The sequence below is a fragment of the Danio aesculapii genome, chromosome 15 (assembly GCF_903798145.1).
Source record: "Danio aesculapii chromosome 15, fDanAes4.1, whole genome shotgun sequence".
NCBI lineage: Eukaryota > Metazoa > Chordata > Actinopteri > Cypriniformes > Danionidae > Danio > Danio aesculapii.
Window position 1 is genome coordinate 32,409,143 of NC_079449.1, and position 18,428 is coordinate 32,427,570.

At 36.1% G+C, this 18,428-nt stretch overlaps 1 protein-coding gene across 1 annotated transcript in view; it reads right to left on the reverse strand.

Moving 5' to 3' along the window:
- Positions 1-1,577: 1,577 nt before the first annotated feature.
- The window catches only part of tada2a (transcriptional adaptor 2A), a 34,870-nt gene continuing 18,019 nt past the window's right edge, over positions 1,578-18,428 (reverse strand). The window contains exons 10-15 of the mRNA XM_056474273.1: positions 11,037-11,147; positions 10,670-10,741; positions 6,551-6,683; positions 4,196-4,239; positions 2,038-2,111; positions 1,578-1,946 (exon numbers count right to left, since the gene is read on the reverse strand). Coding sequence (XP_056330248.1) covers positions 1,761-1,946; positions 2,038-2,111; positions 4,196-4,239; positions 6,551-6,683; positions 10,670-10,741; positions 11,037-11,147 — 620 coding nt within the window. The 3' untranslated portion in view covers positions 1,578-1,760. The remainder of the gene's footprint in view (positions 1,947-2,037; positions 2,112-4,195; positions 4,240-6,550; positions 6,684-10,669; positions 10,742-11,036; positions 11,148-18,428) is intronic.

Sequence of the window (18,428 nt, forward strand, 5' to 3'; positions counted from 1 at the left end):
TATTTTTCTTAATGGTTTAAATGTATTTGTATTTTTTTTTTAAATGTATGTTCATTAATTTGAGACATTTTCGCTAGTTTTGTCTTTTAGTTTACATAGTACTGTTTAAATATCAGTGATTTTACAATGTATGAAAAAATTGTTTTTAATATTAGTAGTATTACAATATACTATTTTGTCCTAAAAGTACATCTAATACACATATTGCATTAAATTACTGTCATTTTATAATACAAAATTTAGTCTTTGACGTGTAATGTTATAATTCTAAGTTAATAAAATAATAAAATAATAAAAAAATTATACATATATGATCACACATATGATCAGGATGATCTGCTGCAGTTCAAACCGAGCATCAGAATAAGGAAGAAATGTGATTTAAGTGACTTTGAATGTGGCATGGTTGTTGCAAGACAGCCTGGCCTGAGTATTTCAGAAACTGCTGATCTACTGGGATTTTCACACACAACCATCTCTAGGGTTTACAGAGAATGGTCCGAAAAAGAGAAAATATCCAGTGAGCGGCAGTTCTGTGGGCGCCAATGCCTTGTTGATGCCGGAGGAGAATGGCCAGACTGGTTCCAGCTGATAGAAAGGCATCAGTAACTCAAATAACCACTCGTTACAACAGAGGTATGCAGAAGAGCATGTCTGAACATCATCTTCAACCTTGAGGCAGATGGGCTACAGCAGCAGAAGACCTCACTGGGTGCCACTCCTGTTAGCTAAGAACAGGAAACTGAGGCTACAATTTACACAGACTCACCAAAATTGGACATCAAAAGTTGCCTGGTCTGATGAGTCTCAATTTCTGCAGCGACATTTGGATGGTAGGGTCAGAATTTGGCATCAACAACATGAAAGCATGAATCCATCCTGCCTTGTATCAGTGGTTCAGGCTGGTGATTGTGGTGTAATGGTGTGGGGATATTTTCTTAGTACACTTTGGGCCCATTAGTACCAACTGAGCATCGTGTCAATGCCACAGCCTATCTGAGTATTGTTACTCCAGACTTCTAGCAGGATAACTCGCCATGTCAAAGCGCGAATCATCTCAGACTGGATTTTTGAACATGACAATGAGTTCACTGTGCTCAAATGGCCTCCACAGTCACCAGAACTAAATCCAATAGAGCACCTTTGGGATGTGGTGGAACGGGAGATTCGCATCATAGATGTGCAGCCGACAATTCTGCAGCAACTGCGTGATGCTATCATGTCAATATGGAGCAAAATCTCTGAGGAATATTTCCATAACCTAATGAGTGTATATAATAGATATTACATATTACATTATATTATATTATGTTATGTTATGTTATGTTATATTATATTATAGTATATTATATTATGTTATATTATATTATATCATAGTACATTATATTATATTAAACACAATGACATGAAAACAGTGTCACAATACATTTCATAGTCCCGAAATAAAGCAGGTTTAATTTTCTTTAAGAAACAAAAAATAATTGGAGTGAAATGTAATGCAGTCATGTTTTTAAACACTTTATGATATTCATCGCACAATTGATCAGACAAAAATGAATCAACATCAAAGGCATGTAGACGAATAAAAAAAACTACTCTTTTAATATTAGAGCTGCGCAACAATCAGATTCTCCACACCACAAGTCTGTCTTGCGCAACCAAATCAGTCTTTTTTAACATCAAACCTGTCAGGAATTAATAACCAACACAGAACGAGTCCACTTACAGTCCTCCATCTATCATCAGCTCTTCAATCAGCGCTAAGCCTTATTGATGTAGCCCTCTTTGATAAGGAAATCATAGATCTTGCGTGTCTTGTTGACGTCGATCTTGATGAGCGATCGGGCCTGTGCGAGTCTCAGTCCCCCCTGCCGCCGGCACTCGTTCAGCAGGGCTTGTTTGTACTCCAGATACGCCCCGGGCACCAGTCGCACCACCTGACACAGCTGAGCGACACCAGGAGAACAGCGATTAACAGCCATTATACCACAGCAATGAACGAGGCTGAATGTGTTCAGAATAAGCGATTTAGCAAACCTCTTTCTCTCTCTCGTTGAGCTTCTCTGTGCCTGGCAGGCCTGTGAGGTTTAGTGGAGGAGCACTTCTTCTGCCTGACAATCACAACAGACACACTTCACATTAGCAAAATCAACAAATTATTTACATTTAAATTATTTAGCAGACTCTTTTGTCCAAAGCAACTTACAATTGAGGAGGCATTCAGTGATTCAACAAGAAGAGGCAATACACACAAGTGCTTATTATACAAAGGAACGGTTAGTGCTCAGAGGACATAAGGGTAATTTATACTTCTGTGCCAAGCGCATGTCTATAGTTTGGTGCAGCCTTTGAGCGGTCACATAGCCCTTGCCGTGGTTGGCATCGATGCTGACGCGCACCTCTTAAAAAAATGTAAATGCATGTCGCAATGACGCGTAGCACAAGCTCTTTGATTGGTCGGCTTGGTAGCGGTGACGAGCGTGGGCAGTGTGGAGAGCCCGATGGAGCGAGTGTTTACAAGTGTTGCGTCTCGTGAAAAAGCTCCAGATGAAGACTTTTGTTTTGTGTTTAAATTTTTGTCTTATGATTAACGTTGTTTCATATCCGCCGGTTCCCTCCTCTGAATGAGCGACTTTTAGCTACTTATACATTAAGGTAGCATTCAGAAAAAGCAAAACACTCATGACTTGACACAGACTTGTCTGGTGCAAATGTGCAAAAAAAATTAATAAAAAAATAAAGCACCAATGGGCTCTGCATTACAATGATTTAACTACGGAATATTGAAAGCTGTACTGAATTTATTAAAACACATTCATCATCCATATTGATAATAAGAATGAATAAAACTAATAACAATAATGATAAAAGTATTGTTGCTGGAAACAATGTAAAAAATTTAATTTAAATCGCATTTAATTATATTTTATAAGAACCATTTGCTAAAAGTGCTTGGCAATAAATGCATCAAGAAACAGAGACATATACATAAATATATATATATATATATATATATATATATATATATATACACACACACACGCACGCACGCACGCACACACACACACATATATATAAAATTTGATATATTACTAATTTAAATAATAAATACAATTTATTATATTATTAATATAATATATGCTTAGAATATTCAATTCATATGTATATTTTTTCGATAGTCTACAGAACAAACCATCATTATATAATAACTTGCCTAATTACCCTAACCTGCCTAGTTAACCCAATTAACCTAGTTAAGCCTTTAAATGTCACTTTAAGCTGTATAGAAGTGTCTTGAAAAATATCTAGTAAAATATTATTTACTGTCATCATGGCAAAGATAAAGTTAATCAGTTAATAGAGATGAGTTATTAAAACTATTGTGTTTAGAAATTTGTTGAAAAATCTTCTCTCTGTTAAACCGAAATTGGGGGCTAATAAATCTGACTTCAACTGTAATTTAAAATTTAATTTATTTAATATTTAAAAATATTATAAATATATACTGTATGTTATAATATATATATATATATAACAAAATTATTTTTATTTTTATAAATGAGTTCAATCTGGACACTGTAAGATTCTGTTTTTATTTTCATTAGAATCTGTCTATAAAATTAATCTTATAATAAACTTGATGTAAAACAATTAAAAACATAAGTTAAACATAAACGTAAACACACAAAAAAAACCCTAAAAATTGCTGATAAAAATAAACCTGCATACAAACTTATTTATTATTTGAGTTATTTGAGCACTTCTAATTTGTGTATTACTGTGAAAATTACATCAAAATGAAATGTCCTATTTTTCATAAATTATAACCATAAACTGATTTAAACATTAATTAATGGTAGATAAACAAAAATAAAACTGTAATAAATCCTTTTAAAAATATCAATATCAGTCAAATCCAAAATGACTCATCGGATCACAGCCAAAGACTGCAATCAGATTTATATGTATTCAAATACGCCCTAGTTGTGCAGTGAAGTGACAAAAGCAGCCAAAATCTGAAAGCACAAAACACTGAAATGCATGCGAGCTGTGTGAGTGGCTGGCTTTTTTGTAGCCGGTATTTACAGCCGAATGTGTTTGAGCCTGCGGCTTCACGGCTGAAGCGCACATCACAAAAGAGAGAGGAGGACAGGACACACAGTGTGAAAAATGCAAGAAATCAACAGCACTGTACCTGAGGTGCTGATAGTGCTGACCACAGGCGCGATTCCAGCGTCACTGCCAAACAAACACACACACAGTTAGTCAACAGCTCAACAAACACTTCTGAAAGACTGGCTGCAGCTCTTGGGCTTTTTAGCCAAATCAAATATAAACTGATTCATTGTTCACTTGGTATGCCTTAGCTCAATACTTACAGGAAGCTACAAAAACCCAAACAAACAGTAAGATAAAGAGCCAAGAGCTTAATGAGAATCCTCTGTGGACCAGCAGACAATAAGAAACATCACTCACACACACGTGATGATAAAACAGCACATGAAGGTAATATTATAGACAACGCAATAGTAAAATATTGCAGTAATATCATCATTGTGAGTTATGGAGAACGCCATGATGGAATGACAGTCTTATGAGTAAAGATGGCTATTTAAAAGTTTGCGATCTGTAAGATTTTGTTCATTTGTTTGCATGTTTTGAAATAAAATAAATCATAAAAGACAAATTTAGCTTCAAATGGCTCTAAACAACTCCAACTAAGAATTAAAGCTGCAAGCAGCGATAAAAGGTACCTCGCACCCAGGCTCACTGCCACCCGGAGGCCTTAGGATGAAAGAGAACAGTGGACAATAATAATTTGAGCTGATATATATTAAAAAATCTGAGAAAAATCACAGATTTATGCCAAACCTCCATCTGTCTGCAGGTGGCGCTATGACTGTCACTCAATATTGGCATGTAGATGTCTTCAGGAGAGGAATCTCATCGAACATGCGAATTTTCAGGCAGATCGGCGATTGTAGGGCTGAGTTACAAGTACTTCCTCCTCCATGGCTATCCACTAAACTTTGTCAATCCGCCACGGACACACCCTTTGGCGAAAACTCTAGATCTTCTCAATTTAACATCACAAAGGCCTTTGGATTATACCGATAAAACTTAGAATCAATCTGATCAAATTTGTAGGAGGAGTTTGTTACACTGTAAAACATGTTATTTCCTGTTACCAGTAGGTGGGGCTTTGACTGTAACTGGATTTCGGCATGTAAACCTGTTCAGGTCAGGACTCTTATCAAACGTGGATTTTGAGGCAGATCGGACAATGCATGCCTAAGTTATAAAAACTACCTGTTTCATGGCGAAGCACCAAAGTTTACGAGGCCGCCACAGGCGCGCTCTTTGACGAAAATCTAGATCTTCGCAATTTAACGTCACCAAGGCATTTAGATGACAATACCCAATTTTAGTGTTGATCTGATAAAATTCCTAGAAGGAGTTAAAATACAACGCCTGGAAATGGCAAAAACTGCACTTTTTCGGCAGAGGAAGTTAAAAACATCTGACTTCCTGTTGGATTTGAGATTTCGCTGCTCCAAGAGACTTTTTTGTACGTATTGGCATGTTTGACGTGTGTGCCAATTTTTTTATGTGCATGAAACGTAGCTCGGTGGCCTAATAAGAGTTAAAAGTTAAACATGAAGGAGGGGTTATCATGCTAATTTACCCAATCTTATATTAATCTTGAGTACTGCAACCCTATTTTCCTGCAAAACAGCCTTTAGTTTTTTTAATAATTATAAGAGAAAAAGACAGCTTTGCGATTCTCTTTAGAAATAGCCTGATAATATTCATTAATATGCATGCATGCATGTAAAATTTGGCCCGGGACAACGTTCTTTTTTTTTTGCATCTGGCCCTCGGCCCAAAAAGTTTAGACACCCCTGGCTTAAAGTGACATTTAAAGGCTTAACTAGGTTAATTAGGCTAACTAGGCAAGTTATTGTATAACGATGGTTTGTTCTGTAGACTATGAAAAAAAAATTGCATAAAGGGGCTAATAATTTTGACCTTAAAATGGTTTAAAAAAAAATGTAAAACTGTATTTATTCTAGTCAAAATAAAACAGATAAGACTTTCTCCAGAAGAAAATATATTATCAGACATACTGTGAAAATTTCCTTGCTCTGTTAAACATCATTTGGGAAATATTTAAAGAAAAAAATTTCAAAGGGGGGCTAATAATTCTGACTTCAACTGTATATATAATATAATATTATATAATATGATAAAATATGATAATAAAATAATCGTTCATTAATCATAATCTAGGTAAAATGTTCAATTAATCGAGATTTTGATTTTAGGCCAAATCGCCCAGCCCTACCCATTTAATCTCAAAAAGTTGAAAAAAGATGAGAAAACATGAGGAGTTTGCATCCATGTTGTGTTGACACTCCCTTTTTTTATCATTTTTTCAAACTGTGCAGAAAACTAAGCAGCACTGAGGCAGGGGGATTCATGACTCATGTAATATAACAGTTTAACAAAAAGGAAGCAGTATTGCGAGTGAGTGAAGAAGAGATCTTACATGGCAGCTTGTTTGTGCAGCCACTGCTGGCAGGCGCGGGTGTCGTGAATGTACTGCAGGACGTCACAAAGCATGTTCCTCTTCCTGCGCTCATCCTCTCGTGTGCGTTTCACTCGCTCATAGACTTTAGCACCTGCAGACCAGATGACAGGTGTCAAATCAGATATGTACACAGATCTCTATATGTGAGATCTGGCTAACATTATCAAAAAGCCGAGGGCAGAGTGTATGGACCATATTCAGATGTAATAGTGCTCGTTTCTGCCCAAATCATCACTTCTTGACTGTGTTCTAATTTAAACTGCCCCTATATGATTTGGAATTACAATCCACAAAAAAATTTAGCTTGATTTAGTAATTTCTATGGATAATTTCACATTTTAAATTGATCTTTTCTAAATACTGGTAAAAATGTAAAAGTGCCATAGAGTGAATTGATTCAATATGTTAAATTGTTCTCTGATTTCTATATAGCAGGTCTGTGGCTTAGGTACGTAAAAAAAGAAACAATCTATAAATGTCAATTAAGCACTTTTACTCCGCAGTATAAGTGTGTTTGTTGCCTCATCACAAACATACACAGCAAATTTTACAACATATACTTTAAACTAACAAAAAAGTTAAGAGTTAAACAGACCTTATACATCTTCAAGGTGGTGCTGAGTACATTTTTAATCCGTATATCCTGCATTTTGCATCCTAACAAGCTGTGAACATTACTGCTTCACAAAACTGCTCCTTTTTACTCTACCTGGCTGATCCCGTTTTCAAAACAAGACACCCACATGCATAGTATGTTTAATACAAGCTTAGATAAAGTAAAAATAAGGTGAAAACTATAATTAGTAGTAGTAATCTCGCTAGTAAATATTGTGGCCAATAAAACACTGCCTGGGGAGTACATATTAATGATTCTGTACGGATCATCAGAGTTTGTTTGTTGGCCTGATTTCCACGGGGATTTTACACCCACAGGATTTACTGGAGACAAAGAAATTGATGTCTGAGGCTCACAATATGCCATTTCCATGAACTCTTATTATTTAGCTATGCCTGGGTATATCCACATGTCCATTCTATGGCACCTTTAAGGATTTTCTAACAACGTGAATATTACCTTCTCAACTCAATACTAGTCACATGTTGCTTATAATTAATACTACTAGAAGTTGTGTTTTATTGTATTACTGTACATATTGTATAACGGTTTATGTTTTTAGATTTTATTTCATTTCGTTACCTTGTACTGTTCTGAATACTGAATTAAATTGAATGGACCTGCTGTCGAAAAAGTACTTTTTTTCTCATTGCACTTAATACTAAAAATGCATAAAACAAATGCCAATTTTGTTAGTTTTTAAATTTTTTTGGTCTTTGGTTGTGTAGTATGAAGTGTAATCTTTCCTGAAACATAGCGGAAATGCCAGGATGGATGAGGATCATTTTAATTATGCAACACCATGTTTAAACAAAAACAAGCCAATGAAGTATAAGGCCCAAACCCAATTCTACTTTTGTACCCCTACCCCTTCCCCCTTAAAAACGAGTGTGATACGTCATCATATGTCAATGTGATCTCTTGCTTCATATGAGACAAAAAGCTTAGAATGACCGAGAGGCGACACTCAGTAGAACGTTCCATTGCAACAGCAGCGCCCAGGAACAGCCCCGTGATTCCACCATTTTGGAGTGAAAGCGGTCAGCTGTCCATTGGATCTCATTGCTGTCACGATGGCAAGCAGCTGCTTTGTTTTTTTAATTATTTATTTAAAAATCGCATTAAAGCTGAGATACAAACTAAAAGACGACAATACAGCACTTACTATGACAATCATCAGCCCTGTTAATAGTTTATTTTACAGACTAATATGCTGTTGTTTTATTGAAATTTTCATTCCAAAATGGCCACCACGTGATACTAGCGGCATCTAGTGGCTGTTTCCCAAACAACAACAGAGTGTCGCCTCTTAGTGATTCTATGCTCTTTGTATGAGATCAGACGATCGCGACTGCTGTAGTTATTCCAGTTGTGTTATTTTTGCTATTTATCTTGAGGAAATCACTGAAGGCATATATTATGTTCTCATAACGATCTAATGTGGCAATAAGATCATAACTGTACTGCGCATATACACAGTGGCCATAATCATTTATATAAACACACCAAAAACAACATTAACATTATAGCAGACACTGTAAAAAGCTCATTCCCAACTACTAGACTTTTCTGACAGCGTATTCGAGTGTCATCGAGTGTCAGAATGTTGTGGGACTGCTGTACAGGAGTTATTATTAGAGCTTATAGACAGTAAAATTTAGCGGTTTTTATTTTAGCGTTTTTTTTTTATAAAAGCATGACGGTAAAACACAAACGCAGTTATGAATATGTTAAAACATGTTTGTTTGTTTGTTGTAAAAATTCGTAATAATGACAAAAAACACAAATTTGGGGATCTCCTTACTTCCGGGTGCAGCGATCCTGAAATTGTAGCTGGTGTATTTTGGGAAATTTTTTACCCCATGGTTTCGAGTGTGCGTATTTGCCATTGCATGCTGTGCGCTTGCAGTTCGGTGTGATTGGCCCTTAAATCGCATACTATTCTATTGCAGTTTGTAGTATAAATAGCATAAGTAGTGCATTCACACTGAAATATTCATTTTATTCTAAAAAGATTAAGTCAACTTTAAATACTCGGATAATGCACTTATTTAACCATTAAAAATAAGTGTAGAATGTTGGACACTTCGCGCAATGAACATCCACAGCTTTGCTGACATAGCGGAAGGTGCGGAGCTATCAGGCACTGATGCTGGATTACTTTATTTTGGATTGTGAAAGCAAAATTTACCTATGTAAATAATTATACCGCCTCCCAATGGTGATTGCGGTTATACTCGTGGCAGGTACTTTTAGGCCATTTATTTCACTAATCTGGCAACCGTAAAACATCATTTGGGAAATGATTTGAATTTCTGGTTAGTAAAATACCAACACTGAATTCATATACTCTGTAATTAAGTGCACAGTGAGTAAGTGCATAGTGTACCATAGTAATCATGACATATCATAACATCTGACCAATCAGAACATAGCAGAGGAGGTTTAAAAAAAAACTGCATTCATGAACCAACTATTTTATTAACTGTGTGAAAAGAGTTGAGACTACAACATACCGGACACTTTATTAGGTAAACCTGTAAGTTAACGCAAATTCCTAATTAGCCAATCAATGCATTTAGAGATGTAGACATGGTTAAGACGATTTGCTGTAGTCCAAACCAAGCATCAGAATGGGAAAGATGGGTGATTTAAGTGACTTTGAAAGTGGCATGGTTATTAGTGCCAGATGAGCTGGTCTGAGTATTTCAGAAACTGTTGATCTACTGGGATTTTCACGCACAACCATCGGATGGTAGGGTCAGAATTTGGCATTAACAACATGAAAGCACAGATCCATCCTGCCTTGTATCAATGGTTCAGGCTGGTGGTGTAATAAAGTGGGGGATATTTTCTTGGCACACTTTGGGCCCATTAGTACCAACTGAGCATTGTGTCAACGTCACAGCCTACCTGAGTATTGTAGTTGACCATGTCCATCCCTTTATGACCACAGTGTACCCATCTACTAATGGCTACTTCCAGCAGGATAACGCGCCATGTCATAAAGCGTGATTCATCTCAGACTGGTTTCTTAAACATGACAATGAGTTCACTGTACTCAAATGGCCTCCACAGTCACCAGAACTCCACAGTCACCAGAATCCAATAGAGCACCTTTTGGATGTGGTGAAATAGGAGATTCACATCATGGATGTGCAGCCGACAAATCTGCAGCAACTGTGTGATGCTATCATGTCAATATGGACCAAAATCTCTGAGGAATATTTCCAGTACCTTGTTGAATCTATGCCACAAAGGCAGTTCTGAAGGCAAAAGGGGTCGAAACTGATACTGGTAAGGTGTACCTAATATAGTGGCCGGTGAGTGTATATAATGATAAAATGAAAGTGATTTTTCTCCTTGGCACCTGCAAAACTTCATTTAGAACCTTAAAAATAGCAGTTTGGCAGATTTATGCTACCTCCTATTATATGCTTGTGATTGGGGGTGCATCTTACCGCAGAAGGACTGTATTCCCTCGCTCCTGTACTCCTGCAGTCTGTGGATCTCCCTCCGCAGCTCAAACTCCACTGTGAACAGTTGATGACAGAGAGAAACAGAGCAGATGGAGCGCTGAACTTTTCACCCTCGCTGATTCAGACTACTGGGGCGGACAGACTGAACTCAGACTGAGTGCTGCTGAATGACATGAGGGCTTGTTCGTCTAAATCTAGCTGCCCTGCACACACTCACTGAACCACAAAGCCACACAGGGCTAGACTGATCCCAGGCCATCTGAAGTCTGGTAAACTAGAGAGTCTAGTAACAGAGCAGCATCCTAGAGTTCTTTATATCGAATGGTTGAAAAGAGGGTTAAATACTCACAGGTGTGACTCTCGATGAACTTGTCGTGCTCTTTTGGTCCCACTACACGAGCAAAGCGTCTCATGACATCATAAAGGTCCTGCACTTCCTTGGGATAACGCCTCTCCAGAACTGACAACACAGAAGATGCATAGAATGAACTGGAAGAAGAATGGCTGGTTACATTTCTATGGTGATGACAGGTGGCTGAGTATGTAACTGTTATGGTGATTATGGGATACTGAGCTAATGCATAATATTACTATCTCCGGCATCATTTGGTATATATGGAGCCATTTTGTCAAAAGTAGTGATGTTTAATGACGTGTTCAAAATTCGTTTATTTTGTCTTCCAAATCACCACAAAGAAATCACAGTTGTTAGATCACCATCTCCATGCCAGATAAATAAGGTCCAGCCCCAGATGCCAGATCTTGTCAGAAAATGTCCGTTTCTCCAGGTATCTGGATAACAAGTCAGCAGAGTTCCCAATACCCAAACCTGTTAACCAGTATTCAACTGAATTAACAGTCTATAGAAAACCAGAGAGGAGCAGAAGCAGGAGACGAAGTCATGACGATAAAAAAAGAGCAGAGTTTATAGAATAATCTTACTTCGTCTGGCCAGAGTAAATACAACAAATATTATTATACCACAAACAACAGCAATGGAATATTACTGCTTCACATCATTGTCTAGAGACAATACAAACCTTGAAATGGAGACATTTTCTTATCTCTTACTCTAGAAAACAAGTGTTGCTTGAATCCACAGTCATAAGATTATAACAATATAGGAAAATGAAATAATAATAAAGCAATACTTATAGCAAAATGTTAATAAAAAAACATAAAAACATAATAAAATGACAAACAATAATTAATAATAATAATAATCAAATCATTAACTAATGATCAATAAAACGACGGTCAGAAAACTGTTTCCCTGCTACTCCTGCCAGCTGATGACTGGGGCCAGACGGAATCTGCGGACGTTTTTTGCTATTTCTGCAGAGAATTTTGTTAAAAATCTGCAGATTTCTGCGGAATTATTTTGGGAGTATCATAACTAAAACCTATATATGTGAAATAAAAAATAATTTATTTATTTAAAAAAAAATTTATTTAATGTTTAAAATCCAATTAGATCCACTTTATTTGGTAAACAAAGCAAGTCTGTCATATAATATATCTACTAAAATATTACTTTACAAATTGCATTGTACATAAATCAGATGAACATTTTCACATTAGTCAATAATATTACTGTAATTAATTAAAAAACTGAATAAATATAGATTTACACACATTTACTCAAGCAAATAAACAGAATTATTGTTGGCCTAGAAATCTGCAAAAAATCTGAGGAAAATCTGCGGAATTCAGCGTGCGCAGATTCCGTGTGGGCTTACTAATGACTCATCACCTGTGTGCCATTATGCAAGTAGGTAAGCTGACCCGAAATATAGGTGGAGCCGATCCATATCACTAAACCACTCAATACATGACACAAAATAATAACAGCGTAATATTATTAATCTTAATTACTCGTAACAAACAAATAAACAAAGTATAACATTATATACATATAAAAAATGTCTCCAACACATAATATGATGCGTGTTTTCTCACTGTTGAACAATAAAAAAATGAAAAAAATAAACTAGTCAATGTTATCTTGTTGTCTATTGAAGACCCAAATCACAATTGTGTGTAAAATGGGAATCTTTCTGTAAATCTGAAATCAAAAATTTTCAATATTATCAGAATTGCTACAAGACTAATAGGATCTGAAACTTTTACTAGTATCCAAACACTCTACGAGTAATGCACTCTGAATGAAGCGAAAAGAATTTTAAGTAACCCATCCCACGTACTCTTTTCATTTTACCATCTTTTACCTTCTGGTAGAAGATACAGAACTTTCCGCTGGAAGCGGAACAGACTGAAGAACTCTTTTATTCCAGTGTCAATCAGACTGTTGAACACTGATCGATAGTGCATATAATTCTTTTGCATGTTGACTTATTTTTAATTGTTATTATGTCAGAACCTGCTGATGTGCTGTGTGAGTCCACAGAAAATTTCCCCTTGAGGGACAATAAAGAATACAAACAACAAACAAACAAACAAAAGAGTTTGACTTTACAATGTTGCTAAGCTAAAAACACAATAAAATCAACATAAATATAATTTTCCTAAGCAAAATAATCTGCCAATGGGGTACGCAAAATAATCTTAGGTCAAAATGAAAAACAATATTATTTTGCTTATTTTTAGGAAAAAAAAATAACTTAATTTTGACCTATTATTTCATAAAACAACACAATCTTTTTCACTTGTCTAGAAAATGCTTCTTGGTTTAAGAATTGTTTTATATTTGGACTAAAAAACAAGACAAAAAATCTAAGCAAGAAAAGCATTTTAATGTAAGAAAGTGTAAGAAAGTAATGAAACAATAAATATACTTTTTTCCTTTTGCGCCTGCTTCTACATCACTGCCTGTTTAGCTCTGGTCACTGATTCATTATGTAGTAGATACATAATGAGGGACAAATATAGGTCTATGCAAAAACCAAATGATAAATATGCTATTTTACGCTCGGAAGACAACAAAGCTAAGTTGAGAAAAATGATCCCAGTTTCAGGAAAGAGTGCATGACCTTTACTTTTAATCAAGCTCCAGACACTCCAGTAAGAACTTGTTCCTTTGTTCACTTAACTTTTCACTTGTTCACTAAAATTTGTTTACAAAAAAAGGCAAATTTGATGTTGATTGACTGAAAGACTTAACTTTGGCTCTATTGCTTTGTCTAATTTTTATAAATCATTTGGTATTTCATGTTTAAGCATTTAAGCCTGTCACGATTAACTGCCTGATTGCAATCTGGGGTTGTTTCAGAAAACAGCAATTGTTGCAATTCCTTTCAAGTGGACCTATTATGCCTCTTGTTCCAAGATGTAAAATAAGTCTCTGAGGTGCCTACAGTGTGTATGTGAAGTTTTAGCTCAGAATACCCCACAAATAATGTTTTCTAACACTATGAAACTGCCCCTTTTAGGCCTTGATTAATTGTGCCATTATAGTGACTGTAGCTTTAAATTCAAAAGGGCGGAGCAACAAACGCTTATGTGTCAGCATAGTGTCCGATTCAAAAACAAGGGAGAGTCACTAACGGGCAGGGCTTTCCCCCTCTGCACTGCGCAGTCTTTCTGCCCTGTTTTTATTAGGTGTGAACATAAAAAATAAAAGAAACTTTTATTTTACCATTAGAAGCTGGTTATATTCACAGACTGCTGCTCTTATAAAAGTTTTTTTTGCATAATAGGTACACTTTGATAGCCACAGAAACGAGACACAAATGAAAATACAGACAAATCATTTGGCTAGTGCATTTTACTTTCACTTTCAAATTTGCGCATAAAAAAAAATCGATTGTGTAAATCAATTGTTGTGTATTTGTATTGCATTTCACTACTTAATGACTAGTTAAAAACATGAGTAACTAATGTAGCATTTTAGTAGCAGATCTTCCCAATAGAGATGCTTAAAATAACCGATTAACTGTTAACCGAAAGGGTGCGTTTTTTATTGATTAATGGTATCAGTTAAATTATTTAAAATATTTTTTTAATATATTTTTAGTTTGGCTGCATGAGGGGCCGATCATAGCGAACCTGCTTTTTACGTTGAGAGGTGAATAATTTCATTGGTTATGTGCCCTGCGCACCTAACGTTTTTGCCGTTTCACGCTGTGTGCTCGCAGTTGAAAAAAAGTCAACCCTGAGCGGAAAAAGCATGTTACGTCAGTCGCATCTCTTTCACTCTTGAATTAAATGAAAGCAGCGGTGGGGTTTCCGTTAAGGTCACAGCAGTATTTGTGTTGTAAAGACGCCTATAGAGACTTTTAAAGCTGGAGGAGAGACTTCTTCAGTGTCAACGCTTGACAGAGGACGTGTCTGAAGTTGGGGCTGACGCGATCGTCATAGCAGCGTTAGCCAATGAAATTAGCCAGCACTAGGTCGCTGTCTGAGCTGTTGTATTTGCATACAGCGATCTGATTGGCTGACGCTTCCGTCGCCGCTTGAAAAGTTGAGAAAGTCCCAACTTCTGCAGCGAGCAACGCCACTAAAGCGGCACCGACGGATCCAGAATGCAGTTCGGCAACGCCTGACGTCACCCATTCAAAGTGAATGGGAAGCGTTGAAGCTGACGCCCCGTGTGAATGGGGCGTAGTAGTCGCTGTTTCAAGTTACCCAGAGCTGTATTACTTTACAAATCTTAAACTTCACAATATTTTTAAATATTACAATTATAAAAACATTGACAGCAACACTCACGCACAATAGACCAGCTGATTCAGTCGTTTCCTAGTGACATAAAATCTGCGTCATAAACTCAACAAATAGGCTATTGATGATTTAGTGTTCAACCAACAAACCAACCTTTTGTCCATTTGGAAAATTACAGTTATTAATAGTTCTTATAAAATATCAATTTTTAAAATAGACTACATAATCTACGAACCAAACAAATCCAAAGATTTTCTTGATTTTTTATATAAGAATTAGAGCTGCTCATTAATTAAATGCATAGGCCTATTTTACGTGGCGTGATGGATTTGAGGTAGCCTGCTATTTTTATTTGACGGAAGAAAAAAAAAACAAATGATTGGACAAAAAAAAAAAAAAAAACACTGGTTCTTAAAAAGAATTCAGTCAGTGTTTTCGTTTTGTAATCTAAATTTGTAATTTAAGTGAAAAATATCAAGGGCAGGACTATTTATTTTATTCTTTTTATTTAGTTTATTCTTTATTTCTGTGCTGTTGGAAACACTACAGGTGCGTGAAAATATTCTGTTGTTGTTCTGTTGTTAATATGTTCGGTATTTTAAAATGCAATATTTAATGCGTCTATTTTGTGTCTGACAGGTCAATTATTTTTAAAAATCAAATAATAATTTAATATTAATCTGACCAGTTAACCGTTAATATTCGGTTAACGAGCAGCACTTGTTGGTTGGCAAAATTAACTGAAATGAGCATCCCTACTTCCTAACAGTTTGCCTTTTGTTGCTGTATGCTATTTTGGGTTTTAGGCAAGTTTATTGTGTTTGTTTCTGACATTTTCAGAATGCAATAAATTACTTTAATATTTAAAAGTGCAAAAATCTTACAAAAGATTCAATTAATCATAACAATGCAAATCACATGCATATCACATATTAACCATTCAAGTTTGCTTTTGAATTTCACAGATAGAAAAGTCGTACATGCAGATATATTCAACATATATCTCAAAATATTGCAAAAATGGCAGTTATACAAGTTGGTTATATAGATATACTATATTTTTATATACAGTATATGCTCATATCTGGCTATATATCACATTATTGTATGGGCTCCAAACATACAAATAACTATCAATGTATCCAGTTATACAATTAATCGTCAAAGCACCAAAACCAAGCCAAATTTCATAATTGTGACAGCCCTAATTTTAACCTACATAACAGCAGTGTCCATTTATAAAGGATGTAGGCTGCTAAACATACATGCAGAAATTTACATCACACAGCTCTCCTTTTGAACTTGCTAAATTAAACAATACAATAACAAGCTAAATATGCAAACTGTTAGTGAATCACACCAGTGGGTGTTTACTTCCAAGTCTACAATCCACCACAACCATTCACACAGTGTGTTCTGATGAAGGGGGGCAGAAAACAGCCAGAAAATAGCCTTTTATAATTCTGAATTAAAACAAAACTCTATATAACCACCAATATTTATAATAAGTATACTATAAAGCGGTAGTATTCTCACTAGGTTCTCGAAGATCTGTTACACCAGAACTTTCCATAGTATGCATTTAAATGATGGCCTCGTCTGAAAAATGAAACGAGCACAGTTTCAAGAGTCCAACTGTGCCAAGCAGCCCTGTGAAAGTCTCCCTGATGGTTCTTCACCCATCACTGAAGCTCTGCACTCTGGGAAGGGTTGAGCGAGCAGCACTATCAGCCATCAGCCCTGCTGCTGTTGAGCGAGAGTGATAGAAACAGAAAGCTGCTATGTGGGTGAGTGCGAGGTGTGATATTCTGCCTCCGCTAGAAACACTCGCATACACATCATCCTGTCACTCGATAAATAATATATACATACATAGACAGCTATGGAAAACTTAAGACACCACTTAAAAATTTTACATTTTTCTGGATTATTTTGGCATGGATTTCAGTAATAATAATAATTCCTAACATCTATATAGCGCTTTTCTGGACACTCAAAGCGCTTTACACATGTTTAGGGGGAATCTCCTCATCCACCACCAGTGTGCAGCATCCACCTGGATGACACAGTGGCAGCCATACTGCACCACCGCACACCACACACCAGCTGATTGGTGGAGAGGAGACAGAGTGATGAAGCCAATTATGATATGGTGATGGTTAGGAGGCCATAATGGACAAAGGCCAGTGTGAAAATTTGGCCAGGATGCCGGGATTAATCGCCTACTCTTTTTCGAAGGTCACCCTGGGATTTTTTATCATCAGCTCAGGACCTCGGTTTACGTCTCATCCGAAAAAGCTGAGCAGCATAGAGTCCCCATCAATATACTGGGGTATTAGGACCCACACAGACTGCAGGTTGAGCGCCCCCTGCTGGATTCATTAACACCACCTCAGGCAAAAGCCTAGCTTTCCCATGTGGTCTCCCATACTGACCGGACGCAGCCCTGATAAGCTTTAGTGGGTGACCATGTGAGAGTTGCAGAGAGCTAGCTGTCAGTAAAATGTTAATAATATTATTCTATAAACCTCTGAAAACATTTGTTCCAAATTTCATGCAAAAACATTGTCATTTAGAGCTTTTTTTTCTTCATAAAATGACAGTTGGTCAGAATAACAAATGTTTTTTTCTCCAGCAAATAAAAACACGGTACAGTGATGTAAAAAAAAAAAAAAAAAAAAAAAAAAAAAACGTCTTGGAAAAAAAAGGTACCTTATTTGCCATTTTATGCCAAAAAGACAACATTTTGATGTGAAATGTAATTGGTAGTTTACAAAATAATATTTTTTTATTCTCAAAAACAACTACACTGTCATTTAGAGCTTAAAATCTGTGTGAAATCAAAACTTACAATGTTTATTTTATTATTATTCTTTAGGTGAATAATTAATTAGTGCTGAAGTTAATCCACTTCAGTTTCAGTACATCAACAAGATGAAATAAAAGTCACAGCACCTCTTCAACTTCAACAATCTCATCAACTTTAAAATAACAAATAAAGTGCCAAGTTTACACGTTTACATTTTCTTTTGTCAATATAGTACGAGGGATAGTACGAGAACTTCAGTAGAGTTCAGAACTTCAGAACTCTGATTTCCAAAACCAACTAGGGCTGGGCAAT